Source organism: Culex pipiens, chromosome 3 (assembly GCF_016801865.2).
Source record: "Culex pipiens pallens isolate TS chromosome 3, TS_CPP_V2, whole genome shotgun sequence".
NCBI lineage: Eukaryota > Metazoa > Arthropoda > Insecta > Diptera > Culicidae > Culex > Culex pipiens.
In genome coordinates, this window is record NC_068939.1 from 23245197 (window position 1) to 23259112 (window position 13916).

At 43.8% G+C, this 13916-nt stretch overlaps 2 protein-coding genes across 4 annotated transcripts; both read right to left on the reverse strand.

The window, feature by feature from the left end:
- Positions 1-607: 607 nt before the first annotated feature.
- LOC120418913 (armadillo repeat-containing protein 8-like) lies at positions 608-5326 on the reverse strand. 2 transcript variants are annotated; one of them, XM_039581444.2, is made up of 9 exons: positions 5158-5326; positions 3210-4100; positions 2927-3142; positions 2803-2874; positions 2519-2746; positions 2282-2464; positions 2082-2225; positions 1821-1978; positions 608-1541 (listed from the first exon to the last, which is right to left on the reverse strand). In XM_039581444.2, the coding sequence occupies exons 1-9, from the start codon at positions 5185-5187 to the stop codon at positions 1496-1498; spliced, it is 1968 nt and encodes a 655-aa protein (XP_039437378.1). In that variant the 5' UTR covers positions 5188-5326; the 3' UTR covers positions 608-1495. The 2 variants fall into 2 exon arrangements, with proteins under 2 accessions (XP_039437378.1, XP_039437375.1); XM_039581441.2 differs by lacking the exon at positions 5158-5326 and adding an exon at positions 4175-4313.
- Positions 5327-11963: 6637 nt separating this feature from the next.
- Positions 11964-13582, reverse strand: LOC120418910 (uncharacterized). Of its 2 annotated transcripts, none has more exons than XM_039581438.2 (4): positions 13435-13582; positions 13107-13377; positions 12703-13042; positions 11964-12631 (listed from the first exon to the last, which is right to left on the reverse strand). In XM_039581438.2, exons 2-4 carry the CDS (start codon positions 13162-13164, stop codon positions 12214-12216), a joined length of 816 nt encoding a protein of 271 aa, XP_039437372.1. In that variant the 5' UTR covers positions 13165-13377; positions 13435-13582; the 3' UTR covers positions 11964-12213. The 2 variants fall into 2 exon arrangements, with proteins under 2 accessions (XP_039437372.1, XP_039437373.1); XM_039581439.2 differs by having other exon boundaries at positions 13490-13581.
- Between the last annotated feature and the right edge of the window lie 334 nt (positions 13583-13916).

Here is a 13916-nt window from a genome sequence, read left to right on the forward strand (position 1 = left end):
AAATTCTATCGTTCTCAATTATTTTATTTATGAAAATTGCTATCCGCGCGAAATCCGCGCCTGAACAAAATTAGCCAGTAAATCCGCGCCGTCCGTAACAACCCTACCCTGGCCGTAACAACCCCTGCCTCCAGAGATCTTCTTTTGTCATTGATATTTTTTTTGGAATATAAAAAGTTTTTTTAAGTTATTTTTAAATTTATATATTTTTCTAATGTTTTAAAAATCATGAATTTTTAAAAGTTTTGAAAACGTGCGTCTAACCCATATTGAGATTTTCTCGATCGTCGGTCGTTATATGTCTGTGGTAGATTGAGAAATTACGATCGAGAAATCTCGATCGTGAGTCGAGAAATTATGATCGAATTATTACGATCGAATGCAACAATCACCACGACAGGATCAACCACTTCTTTGTATGCTACTTTGAATGTATATGTTATGTGCTCCATGAAAAAAAAAGATCAATAAAAACGAATAGCTGTGAAAAGCTAAGAGAAAAAAAAAGTGGCCAGGCCTACCACGTTGCGTTGAACGCAGCGAGAATTCTGCGACATGGAGCGTTTTGGGCGGTCATCGAACAACATCTTGCGACTCCTGTTTAGAATAGTTTGATCACTGGATTTATTTTACAACTGGGTTGAGGGGGGGTCTCTTACGCTACTCTGGATCACTGAAAGGGAGTGGGGGATTCTTAAGGGGTCGTCACATTCTTTGCAATAAACGCAAGTTCGCCGCAATCTTCCCGCAGTAAAGAGTGTTTCAAAAACACTGCCAGTCCTTGAATCTCGTCTCTAAAAGTGCTACACGACCCAAACGGTTCTTCTTTCTTTGCTCGCGGAACGTCTAAGCGTGTTTATTGCGTATTTAGGAAACAGCGCGCGCGCACCTCTAAAGGGTTGTTTGGCATCCTCGTTGGTCTCTCGCTCTCTGTCGGTCGATCCTTCGTCGTAGAATACATAAATGCGTTTTGACGCTCGTCTAGTTTTATTTCCAACGCTCGTGGGTGGTTGGAAGAGCCTGCCTGTTTTCCGGTGTTGAACTGAAAACTCAACGTCCCTGCTGGGTTCTTTTGTCATTACCTTACATTTCGAGTCATATTTTGTTTTGGGGATGAAATATATACAATCGGTTTCACACTTTAGTCCTGTCGCACACTCGATCTCCCTTCGCATGCACAGTTTTGGAAGAAATCGACCTGATACTGCTGCCGTTACATGCACACTTGTTAGAGCTCTAAATAAATTAATAAAATTAGAATAAACTTAACAAACGACACCTTCCTGGGGGAGCCGCGTCGCGCGGAGGTTAGAAGGTCGAGTGACCGCACGCGGAGGAAGATACTGTAACCAGGTTCACAAACATGCGCCACATCCAACAAAGTACAGAACAAACACGCACACACACACGATCACACTAGAAGAGTCAACAACTGCTGAATGGGGGGAATCCGTGAGAGATGATGGTTGGTTGGTTGGTTGGTTGATGGTGGCGCTCAGTGCTCGTCCGAGAAATCAAACCTTAAAATCTCCTGCCGTATGCTGTGTAGTGTTGCAATCCATTGGGCGCACGCACAAGCACAAGCAGCGCGTTGGCGGGTTCGCGGAACGAGAAGAGAAGAGCAAATTCATTTATTTGGTTTTTGGAGCAGTGGTTTCACAAAAGTCGCGGACGCGGAACGGAAAGCGCTTTGGACGGCCTTGTGTTGCTGCTCGGATGAAAGGCTACGTAATATCTTGACGTCACTTTGTTTTTCTATTTCACCGATCAGCAAGCGGCACGTTTGATCCACCTCGATAGATTGGGATTGCCCTACTTACTCTTCGTAAAATTGCGAATCCCGCGGCGTCATGTGCAGCAGCTGTTCCAGGTTCTCCAGGATGCCCGACTCGCGCAGCATCTTCTGCCGGCCGCTCTTGTCCATCAGGTTCCGCACCACGAACACAGCCCCCATTTGGAGCTTGTTGTCCGAGACGACCTGCAGAGGGATAAGGTCGTTTGTAACTGTCCATACAGACGCCCTTGTTTACATTGGGGCAGGTAATCTACAATTCACAGCGAACGACCGAGGGAACACTCACCAGAAATTCACGAATCTTTTTGATTATGTTCTCGTCCTCGAGCACGTAGTCCTTGTCCCGCGCTCCGGCCGTAATGTTACTTATGATTATTAAAGCTTGCTCCTTCACTTCGGGTGGATGCGGTCCGTCCAGGACTAGGTTCACCTAAAAAAAACAAATTTAATCAGTACCCGATTGGCACAAATCTTTGAGAAACTCACCGCTCGCAACACCTCGGACGAGTGCTCCGACATGATGATCTCGATGTGCAGCGTATTGCTCAGCAGGTTCCGCAGCAGGCCCAGCGTCTTCATGATGACCCGCTCGTCCGCGTCGCCCAGCAGCTGGAATATCCGGTCCGTGCCGAGCGTGTTGATGATCTTCGACTTGACGTGTTGCTCGGCCTGAAAGCATCCTTTACAACATGATTTCTTCAAATGCGACCTTGAAACACCTACCTGAAAGGCCATATTCATGAGCGCCCAGCTGCCGTTCAGGCGCAGCGCCGGATCGCTGTGCTTCGTCAGCTCGCACAGCATCTCGACCGCGCCGGACTCGAGCATCGGCTCCTTGGCCGGGGAGAACTCCAGCAGCAGGTTGCAGATCGTCGACGTGACCACGGTGAGCAGCTCGAGCGACGGCTCGCCCACGAGCAGATCCATCAGCGGACGCCACACCGAGTGATCCTTAAAAGCGAACGGTTAGAAGCTGACTTTCGGGACGTTCAAATTGTTGAAGTTACCTGGAACGTGGTCCTCAGCAGCTGCACCGACCGGGACAGCGAGTGCAGACATCGAACCGCGGAGAGGCGAACCTAAACCAAACGCTATTAACCCGACTCAAATTCAGACCTCAAGATCCCTCACCTCCGGACAGGTGTCCTTCAGCCCGTTCAGCACCTCCTCCATGAGGCCCTCCATTTCGATTATCCGCTTGCGGATGTCCTCGTCGTTGGCGGCCAGCGAGGCGAAGCAGCGGAACGCACCCTGCCGGGACAGCGGCGACGGGCACCGGATCAGGTTCGCCAGCGAACAGATCAGATGGTTGCTGATGGCGGCCAGCCGCTGCAGCTCCGAGTCGATCTTGAAAAAAAAAAAAAACATCGAGTTTAGTTGACAAGCAGTCAAGAGCTTGAAATGAGGAGCTTACCTCCGCCAGGTAGGCCAACGTTTCGGCTGCCGTTGCACGGGTATCTTCATCAAAGTCCTCGGAACATAGGCGGGCCAGGCTGGGCAAGGTTTTGTAAACTATTCTGTAGTCATCGGCTCGAAGCGATCCGGATCGGTGCAGATAGGTAAGACAGCGGCTCGCGGACAGCTGAATCTGGACGTCTCGCGTGCGCGAAAGCAGCACGGTCAAGATGTCCAGGATGGAGCGTTCCTCGTGGCAGGTTTGACAGACGGCGTCCGACACGTACTTGTTGGTGAAGCACATCGCCGCGAGACACTTGAGGGCAGGTACCTGAAGAACGGTCAGCTGAGTGGTCATCAGCCGGGCGAGGAACGGGATTACGTTGGCTTGGCAGAGGTTCTTCTGCTGGTGGGACGAGTGACACAGCGGCACGAAGATGTTGGCCACGTACTCTTGACACTGGATGCTGCTGCTCGGCGAGGCCAGCTGAATCAACCGCTGCAGATTGCCGATGTTGGAGTGCAGCAGCTCGATCGGGGCAAACGGGTACTGCAGGACGGTCTTGAGCGCACCCAGACAGGTCTCCATAAGTCTCCGGTCGGTACCCGGGTTGACTACAATTCCTAGCAATACTTGCACCGTTTCGTAGTAGATCAACGAGTGCACCTGAGATTCTGTTCCCTTGGCCAGCGAACCGATGACGATGGCCGCGTCCAGTCGCAATGCGTAGTCCTTGGACTCATCCCGAAGCAGGGCAATCAGCCGAGGAACGATACCCTGTGAGATGACCGAACCCTTCTTCTTGTTCGAACCGATGACGGCATTCTTGAGGCAGACTATCGCCTCCTGGCATTTGTACGCGTCGTCCGAGTACAACTCGTCAATGTAGGAGCGCGAGTTCTCCACGTCCTTAAAAAAAAAAAACAAAAATAATGCTAAGCCTTTTCCCAACATAACAAATCTACCCGAGAGAGATTCCCTACTTCTACGTCGCAATATCCAATCATTGGGCCATTCATACTTGCCAACGCAGAGAAAGAAAAGAAGCAAAAACAACCTTCCGAATTCACTAGACCAAACAAAACACACCGGCTACGGTTGTATGGGCATGCCGCCGGAACACAGCAGAACTGCATCAACCGCTGTATGTGTGTATTGCTGTATCGTAAAGGGAGGCGCCACCTGCATTCACCCGCGCGATTCTATTCTGTTCGCGTTCTCTGTGTGCTGATACGACACTCTCTGTGGCCGTGTCTACGCAAATGTTGGTGCCGTCGTCGGTCAATAAAAAGCCGATTGTTGAATGGGGAGAGCGGCAGAGGAAGGTTTGCCCTGTCACGATGCTTAGGGCGATGATGCAGGTTGATTTTATGCAAGCGAACCCCTTTGGATTTCTAAATGCACTTCCCAAACACAGACGCCAACTTCAAGTACTCTGGAACGTTCTCCTAAACGATGATCAGTTGATACAGCTTTGCATTTCCCAAACACAGACGTAAACTTCGAGTACTCTGGAACGGTTCTCTCAACGATGATCAGTGGATACAGCATTGCATTTCCCAAACACAGACGTAAACATCAAGTACTCTGGAACGTTCTCATGATGATCAGTTGATACAGCTTTGCATTTCCCAAACACAGACGTAAACATCAAGTATTTCTCCAGTTAACTCCACAAAGCCGATTCAACTTTTAAAGAGATTGTAAAACTAATTTAAAATCTCTTCAAAAGCTGTTATATCACCCTATCCGTAACAACCTGCATAACAGAAGCGCGCGCGTGTATGCGAAGAAAACACGGCGCCGCCGCCTGCTTTGGTGTTTGTAACCGACTGACCACCACACACACACACACACGCTCACGCGACCGACGAAGAGAGCAAAAAAAAACGAGTCCGCGAACCGCACGGCCAGGTCGCCACGGAAAATTGCGAATTTCGCGCCCAAACCGGTGCCGCCCACTTACCATGAAGCATGCAAACGGTTCCAGGGCCATCGGGGCGTGTTTGGTCGGTGTTTTCGGCCGGAAGTGGTGCACTTTGCTACGGTTAAAACGCGAAAATAGCCCGGATCAAAATTTCGTGCTTTTTTGACAAACACACGCAATTCACATTTCTCTCGCTCTCGCTCGCGCTGCCTGATGAGTTGACAGTTCTTTCAGGTGTGTGGGGTGGGGAGGGAGAAATGCGCACGGTTGGCGTTGTGGTGCAGTACCAGAACGAACAGTTTTGCACACACAGGCAGAGAAACGCCATTTTGGGTTAAAATCTTCAAAGTTTCAATATTATTTTTAATGATTCAATTTTATGCATCAATTGGGTACTAAAGCCCTATGTCAATTTTTATGTACAACGGTAAAAAACCAAGGGGGTGGTGCCAGAACAAAGTGATAGTAGACTCGCCTGTCACCAAAACCTTACTAGTCCACGCAGTTCTATTCGTGAGTAAAAAACACGATTAAAAACCATTTCTGATCACTTTTTTTTTTATTATACAGTCGACTCTCTGGCTGTCGATCTTCTCGATATCAATATTGCTCCATCTATCGATGAATTCTTCAGTCCCTTCAATCTGTATACTCCAATTATCTTCATTCCTCGATTTTTTCTCTTGCTTGAAGGATCTCTTCCTCGACGTTCCCTTGGATTCTGTTTGCTTTAAAAATCTCTTCCGGTTGTCAATAATTTCACTTTCTCATGGATTTTTCTTCGCGAAACGAAGTTTTGAAGGATGTTTGACATAAGTTTGTTTTTGTTTGCTGGACGTTGCCATGCTTCTCTCCCATAACTGGGTATCAAGAAAAAAAAATCAATCAAGTCTTCCTTTTGCATCGTTCTGTAAACTGATGATTCTCATTCTCGACGGTCCCTTGGATATTGACAACCAGAGAGTCGACTGCGAGGTCGACTGCAATGCATAATTATAGAGTTATCTACGTGCGCATGTATTGCGTGAACGTACACGAAAAAAAGTGAGGTTAAATTTTGTACCAGCCAGCAAAACAAATGGTGTGCTAGTGTGTGTGAGATCGGGCTTAGATAGCTCTATTTTTTTTGACAAGACAACATTTTTCGATGGATTAACTATGGTCCCCTTGGAACGAGCTGTCAAGTAGGAGCTTTGCTGTCAAGAAGGAGCGCGAGGTTAATTTTTCAAAAATGATTTAAAAATCCATTTTAAACTTTTGTGGTCATACAAAGGGTCATTGTACTCAGAAAAATAAGCTTTATCACTGTAAACAATAATATCAGCCATCTAAGCTTCATTTTAGGACCCAATGGGAAATTCATTCTTATTTTATTATTTTATTTTTTACAAGCTAAAAACGTCAATTTTATTATAATAATAAATAGGTATTTAGCGAGGTGATAATATAAACATTGATTAGCTAAGTATAGAAATCGGAAAGAACGCATCAGTTCAAGAAAAGTAGCACAATCTTTTCGTGACTTTAATTAATTTAATTTTGCAAATCATTGATATGTTTATTCTTTAATGCTACAATACTTTAACTCCTTATTTTTTTAATTCCGTAATTCTTAATGTTTTTAATTCCTCAATTCTTAAATTTTTACATTCATAAATTCTTGAATTCTTATATTCTTGTATACACTCAAACCCCGATGATTTGACACCAACTGTTGTCAAACGAACGGGGTACCTTTTAAGTTTGACACCCTTTTTACACGGAGTTCACACACACTACCAAACGTATGATTTGATAATGTGCGTGAGCGCCGTGTAAAAAGTGACAGTTCGTCACTTTCTAGTTTGACAACGGGGTACAAATTTGCGCATTGACAGGTATGCCATGAGGCTAGTTTGACAACGATGGCCTCTGCTTGAAACAAGTACATCTTGGTGGACGGTTCCAGCATGTTATCTCCGTGCCATCCGGATTTAGATAATACCAGTATCGAATTCACCGGTACCGGCGGCGACGATCAACACGGCACAATCCGTAACAGGCGGAATCGACGTCGTCGTCGGGCGGAATAGTTTGTTCCCGGTTTCGTCGACTGACTGAACTTTAGCAGCATCGTGGCGTGAAAATATTTCTAATGTATTTGTAAACAAGCTCTTCTGTCAGCGTGGTCAACGTTTATTCACAAATTCCGCAACTCGGTGAAAAAAAAAATCATGAGGAAGATTGAGTAACTTTGAGCCACATTGAGTAATTTTGTAAAATTGAGTCACTCAGTTACTCTGTGTCCTACCCCTTGTTGACAACAGTTGGTGTAAAACCAAGGGGTAGGACACAGAGTAACTGAGTGACTCAATTTTACAAAATTACTCAATGTGGCTCAAAGTTACTCAATCTTCCTCATGATTTTTTTTTTCACCGAGTTGCGGAATTTGTGAATAAACGTTGACCACGCTGACAGAAGAGCTTGTTTACAAATACATTAGAAATATTTTCACGCCACGATGCTGCTAAAGTTCAGTCAGTCGACGAAACCGGGAACAAACTATTCCGCCCGACGACGACGTCGATTCCGCCTGTTACGGATTGTGCCGTGTTGATCGTCGCCGCCGGTACCGGTGAATTCGATACTGGTATTATCTAAATCCGGATGGCACGGAGATAACATGCTGGAACCGTCCACCAAGATGTACTTGTTTCAAGCAGAGGCCATCGCTGTCAAACTAGCCTCATGGCATACCTGTCAATGCGCAAATTTGTACCCCGTTGTCAAACTAGAAAGTGACGAACTGTCACTTTTTACACGGCGCTCACGCACATTATCAAATCATACGTTTGGTAGTGTGTGTGAACTCCGTGTAAAAAGGGTGTCAAACTTAAAAGGTACCCCGTTCGTTTGACAACCAAGGGGTAGGACAGTGAGTGATTTTGAGAAAATTTGAATAGAATTGAGTAACATTGAGCCACGCACGTTTTTCAGAGTTTCTAAATCTTCACCATGATTTTCACAAATGACGTAACAAATTTTGACATTGACATTTCAACGCTGACACTGACAATTTGCTAAACACAAAAACAGCGGGAGCGTAAATTTTCCGGCTGCCAGAAAGGTGTTGAGGGAGGCAAGAAGGCTTGGCCACTGCCCCAAATACCGAACCGGCCAAAAAGGGATGAATGCTGCTGCTGCCGGAAACGGTGCCGCTGCTGGCAAATAGGCTCCGACGGCGGCATTAGGCAAATATGGCTGCTATTGCCACCGCCAAGGCCAAGAACACTTAGGCCGCCGCCAAGAAGCCAGCCCCGAAGAAGCCGTTTCCAAAGAGAGTGCCGCCGGTGCCGATGGTTCCAAGTAATTTCGTTCAAAATTGTAAAATGCGTTGTGGCAAAATGGACATCGTTAACGCGGTTTTACAAAAGCAGAAAAAGAGCCCGCGACGAGAAGGTTCAAGGCCGAAAAGGAGAAGGATTGGGTGGTAGAGGTGCCCCACAATGCGGAACTCAACAAGGACGAAGCGAAATTTGCGCATTGACAGGTATGCCATGAACGAAATCGCCCGGATGAGAGCTGGTTGTAGAGTCGTGCTATTTGTTAATACCATTACACATACCATCGTAGTTCCAAATGTTGGATACCTCTATACATCGAGTATCCCAGATCGAGTACTTTGGCAGGGAGTGAGTGTGGAGGAGACAGAGAGTGTGAGTGAGTGGATGACGCAGGACGCGGTTCTGGAGATTATCCGAAACCTCCGAAACCTTACGGGCCGGAAGCGGCCTTCTTGCACTGTCGGTAAGCGGGTGGACGGGAGGATAGACCGGCATCTACAATGCGCATCCGCGCTACTACACTGGTGACTGCTGCCAACGTCGCCAAGGCGTCGACCGGAGAGTTCCAGGAGAAGCTGACCAATGAAGGACCGCGTAATCGGCGTGAAGGAAGCAAAAGCGCGCTGCCGGGCGAGAAGAAACGCAACCTGGAGATTGTCAGCAAGGTGCTGAAAAAGAAGCCGCCAGTGACACTGGAGCTGCTGTCCACAAGAAGAAGGGAGCTGCCGGAGCAACATAGGCTGCCGCAAAGAAACACGCCACTGCCTCTGCTTGAAACAAGTACATCTTGGTGGACGGTTTCAGCATGTTATCTCCGTGCCATCCGGATTTAGATAATACCAGTATCGAATTCACCGGTACCGGCGGCGACGATCAACACGGCACAATCCGTAACAGGCGGAATCGACGTCGTCGTCGGGCGGAATAGTTTGTTCCCGGTTTCGTCGACTGACTGAACTTTAGCAGCATCGTGGCGTGAAAATATTTCTAATGTATTTGTAAACAAGCTCTTCTGTCAGCGTGGTCAACGTTTATTCACAAATTCCGCAAATCGGTGAAAAAAAAAATCATGACGAAGATTGAGTAACTTTGAGCCACATTGAGTAATTTTGTAAAATTGAGTCACTCAGTTACTCTGTGTCCTACCCCTTGGGTACAAACTAAAAAAGTGTCAAACGAAAAAGTGACCAAAGACCGGGGGTTGAGTGTACTTATATTCGTAACTTTTTTTTTTAATTCTTGAATGCCGTCATCTCAAATTATATAAAAATCTGTCATTTTTGTAGTCATATTTTAGATTAGAAACCCAAATTTTGAAAAAGATAAAAAAAAATCTTGATTGGACTGGAAATTTTGACGAGGATATTTGGACAGAATTTTTAAAATTATTATTTCGACGCCAACATTTCAATAAGCATCATGTACAAACCATGCGTTTTGAGAAAACCGCATTTGAATGTTGAGCATCCATTTTCAATTCCCATTTTAATATAAAAGCAAAATAAGATGTTCTAATAATAAAAAACGATGAAAAACGTGGCAGTGCGTGGCCGAATGGTTACGCTGTCCGCTTTGTAAGCGGATGATTCTGGGTTCGATTCCCATCTGCTGCAACCTTGAGGAAGTAATATGTCGGTCCCGGCCTTGGTTGTTAGGCCGTTAAGTCATTCCAGGTGTAGGAGTCGTCTCCATGCCATAAGTACAAACAACACACCAAACCAAGCCTACTCCGGTGGAATCGCTGGCGGCGGTTGGACTCACAATCCAAAGGTCGTCCGTTCAAACACTGGGGTGGAAGGTTCCTTGGAGTAAAAGAGGTTTGGGTGCTCTCTCCATTCAAGCCTTCGGACTCCTAGGTTCGAGCAGAAACTTGCAATAGAGACCACAAAAGACCCGGGGGTCGTTAATGTGGATGGTTTGATTGAAAAACGTTGCTTTTATTGATACTTGATCATCCATATTCAATAAAACATTATTTCCGTAATTTTATTTGAGAAAAACAAACATAACTTCTTTTGAAATCACCAACGTCGATATCACCCTGCTGTCACTGAGGGGGGCGCTTTGTTATGATTCGTTTTTCTTCGCCGAATGTACATGGCGCTTTTTTCATGTTGCTTTTTTTTTCGTCACGAGGTTTATGTAGCCTTTGGTTTGACAGGTTGACAGGGCTATATAAACAGGGACTGCTGATGGCAGAGATTTTGTTTATGTTACTTTATTTAAAATCATGATTAAACAGACTTAACTGAAGTAACTTTTGCTCATTTTTGGTGGAGAGATAGCTTATTAGGAGTACTTTCAGAATATGCAAAAACCCAGAAAGTGTCAAAATGTACATGATGCCTTTTGAAATGTTACCGTCGATTTCTTAATTCTATGTTTTTAGTACATACTAAATAATAAAATAAATATTTGAATTTTTTATGCTCTCAACATAATTTTTTATTTAATTTTAAATCTTTAAACTTTGAATTTTAGATTTTTGAGCATATGATTTTTAAATATTAGAATATTTAATATTAAAATTTTAGATTTTTTTTTTAAATTTTGAGACATCAAATTTTAGAAGTTTCATCGGATTTTTTTTTCTGTAGGGTTGTAATATTTTTTTAAGCGTATTTCGGTTCCCGGTAAATGGTCAAATTTTCACTTTTCTGAAAATCTCCATATAAAAACCGGGTTTCGTGCTAACTAACTAATTTGACAGCTGGAAAACCCGTCTTACCTTACTAATCTTCATACCTTGATTACAACGTACAAAATACTTTTAAAACTACAATCTTACAAACTGAAGCGTTTGGTACACGTTTCTTTTTTTTAAATGCGTACTTTAAAATTTACTGATTGAAAGTTTTGAATTTTTGGATTCGAAAAAAAAATGATTCAGCAAATCTGAATAAAAAAAACTGTATACTTTTTCTTAATTTTTTTATTTTACTATTTTGAAAATAGAATTTGACATTTGAAAATTAAAAATATAAAGTGCTTAATTGCAGCCATAATAAGATTTTTCTTTGCTCTTTTTTTTCCAGTTTCCAGTTTTTTTTATTTAAATTTTAATTTGAATTTAAACAACCACTTTTTTATCATTGTAATTTAAGATGCTGTAATTTTTTGAATTTGTAAATATTTTTTAAAATATTTTATTGTGATTGAAAAATTAGACATTTAATTTTTTTTAGAAAAGTGCTAAATTGCACATTTTTTGAAATTTTAGATTTTTTTTTTCAGATGTTTTTCTCTCGATTTGTCCGAATTGTATATTTAAATTTCTATTTAAAATTGTTTTTTTTTTTAATTTTGGTGAATTAAAAAAGATGTAAAAATTTCATAATAATTCATCGTGACTATTTTTTTATGTTTTAACTTTTTTTTCGGAATTTCACAGCTAAAAAAAAAATCAAGAATCAAAATATCTCAATCTTTGTTCGTATTGATTTTATATTGTTTTCCTATGATTTGGTGAAATTTTGTATTTTTTGTTTTCAATTTTCACAAGAAAAAAAAACCAAACAATATTTGTGGTATATTCCGATATAAATCACATTTTATTAAAATTTATAGAACAGATTTCTAATATTTACTCGTGAACTGTGTTCTCCGTTGTAGCACGATGTGAAATCTGACAAATTTTGTGTTGTATAAAATATTAGTACGGTGTATAGATTTATAAATTTGTGTATCATTTGCTAAAACCAAGATTCACTTGAATTATCACTGGATGACGACGACTTTCAAAATCAAAATCAAATGGCAACGTTGGCTCCCCTAATCCCGCCGCTTATGCTTCGGACAGAGCACCTCATCGTCGCGGGTGGACACGACGGCGGCCGGTTCCACCAGCAGATGATCGTACTGTCCATCGCGTGAGGTTTGTTCCGGTCCCTTCAAACTGTACGCGCGGATAAAGTCCTCCACGACTTTTCGTTCCAGTACGGAAAATTCCAGCTTCGCGTGCCAGGTGACCAGCGCAAAGGGACGGTCCCGCGAGGGTAGATCCGATGGGGTGATTATGTGACGGTAGAGGCACGATTTGACGATTTGCCGAAACTCGTCGATCTGCTGCTTGTTGGCACAGGGATGGTAGAGCGCGATTACGGCACCGTGTTCGCTGTTGTGGAGCCACCGTTGGGGTGGGACAAACTCATACTCGCCGTATCGTGGCCAAAGGGGACGGTGCGTTCCACTGGAAGAGGGAGAGTGGACGGGAATAATGTTTAAATTTATCAAGACTGAGATTAAGCCGAAGAAACCCACAAGGTCGGAATCCGCTCCTCGTACTCGATCGGTTGGTCCATGCAGCGATGAAGGGCCACGTACGCGTCCGGCACGTTGCTCAGCGTGATCAGCGGTTCCATGTTGTAGTCCCCACGGTACTCGTGCCGATTGTCCAGACACATGGACACCGTCGCGTACCGGATATCATTCGGATCGAAATCTATCGCCAGATTGCGTTGCGCGTCGTCGCAGTCGGGGTTCTCAACGCCCATCTGGACGCGACCGTGCGCGTCGGTGGCCGGTTCCGCGCCGGACGTGGTGGTCGATGTGCTGGCGGTGGAGTTTTCCGGTGGTCCCGGGAACCAGTTGCCTTTCCATTCTAGATGTGTAGAAATAAGGTTTATTGAAATTTCAATCGCTGTTAAATGTTTCAAGTGACTCACCCTTTTCGGAGGCTGTGGTTGCCACAAGAAGACACGCACAAAGCAAATATTTGAGCATGATGTTCTTTGCCAGCTGGACGACTGGAGCTCAATTCAGGACACGTCGCCCCGCTAGGCGTAAATCAGTTCAGAACGTTGGAAAGTCGCCAGCTCTAATCGATTTGTCCCAACTTGCCAACTCTTTCTAATGCATTAATTGATACTAATCAATTCGGCTTATCAGTAACTAGTGTGATGAAAACGTCAACAGATTGATTGATTACAAAAATTGCTGTAAAGAGTTTTGCTCGTTTAGATAATGGTATAAGTATAATTTTTTTAAACACACTTTATTCAAAACTTGATTTAATTATGTTCACTACTTTTATAATAAATAAATTTACTTGAAATTTAAACCAAAAATGCACGAAACTCGCAGTAAAATCAAAACACCACTTCACGACACGACTGCTGGTGGAATCCAATCAAGTGCAAATGTCAAAACAGTAAACAAAGGCGATCTGCATTGGCAAAATGCGCAGGGCAAGCAGGACTAGATTATTACAGTACTAGATTTAGGCCAGTATTCTCCTGTTTGAATGTTGAATGTCAATATAAAAACGTTTCTTAATCCACCATTAGGTGGGTGCACCCCCGCATAGTCAACAACCATACAGTCACCATTTGTCGAATGATTTTTCCTAAATGATCTTGATAATACACCAAATAGGGTGCAACCGTACATTTTCCATTCCCCAAACAATCTTACAATTTATTAAATAGGTCGTTAGGTTATGTTACAATACATTTTTACAAGGGATTTTTTTCGTG

Bases quoted from the DNA above. Each gene is read 5' to 3' on its own strand.
- LOC120418913 (XM_039581441.2), bottom strand. From the start codon at position 4,210: ATGAATGGCCCAATGATTGGATATTGCGACGTAGAA. The intron at 2,465-2,518 runs GTAGGTGTTTCA...GGATGCTTTCAG, and splicing joins TCATGAATATGGCCTTTCAG to GCCGAGCAACACGTCAAGTC. The intron at 1,979-2,081 runs GTGAGTGTTCCC...ATCCCTCTGCAG, and splicing joins AAAAGATTCGTGAATTTCTG to GTCGTCTCGGACAACAAGCT.
- LOC120418910 (XM_039581438.2), bottom strand. From the start codon at position 13,164: ATGCTCAAATATTTGCTTTGTGCGTGTCTTCTTGTGGCAACCACAGCC. The intron at 13,043-13,106 runs GTGAGTCACTTG...CTACACATCTAG, and splicing joins AACCACAGCCTCCGAAAAGG to AATGGAAAGGCAACTGGTTC. The intron at 12,632-12,702 runs GTGGGTTTCTTC...TCCCTCTTCCAG, and splicing joins GAGGAGCGGATTCCGACCTT to TGGAACGCACCGTCCCCTTT.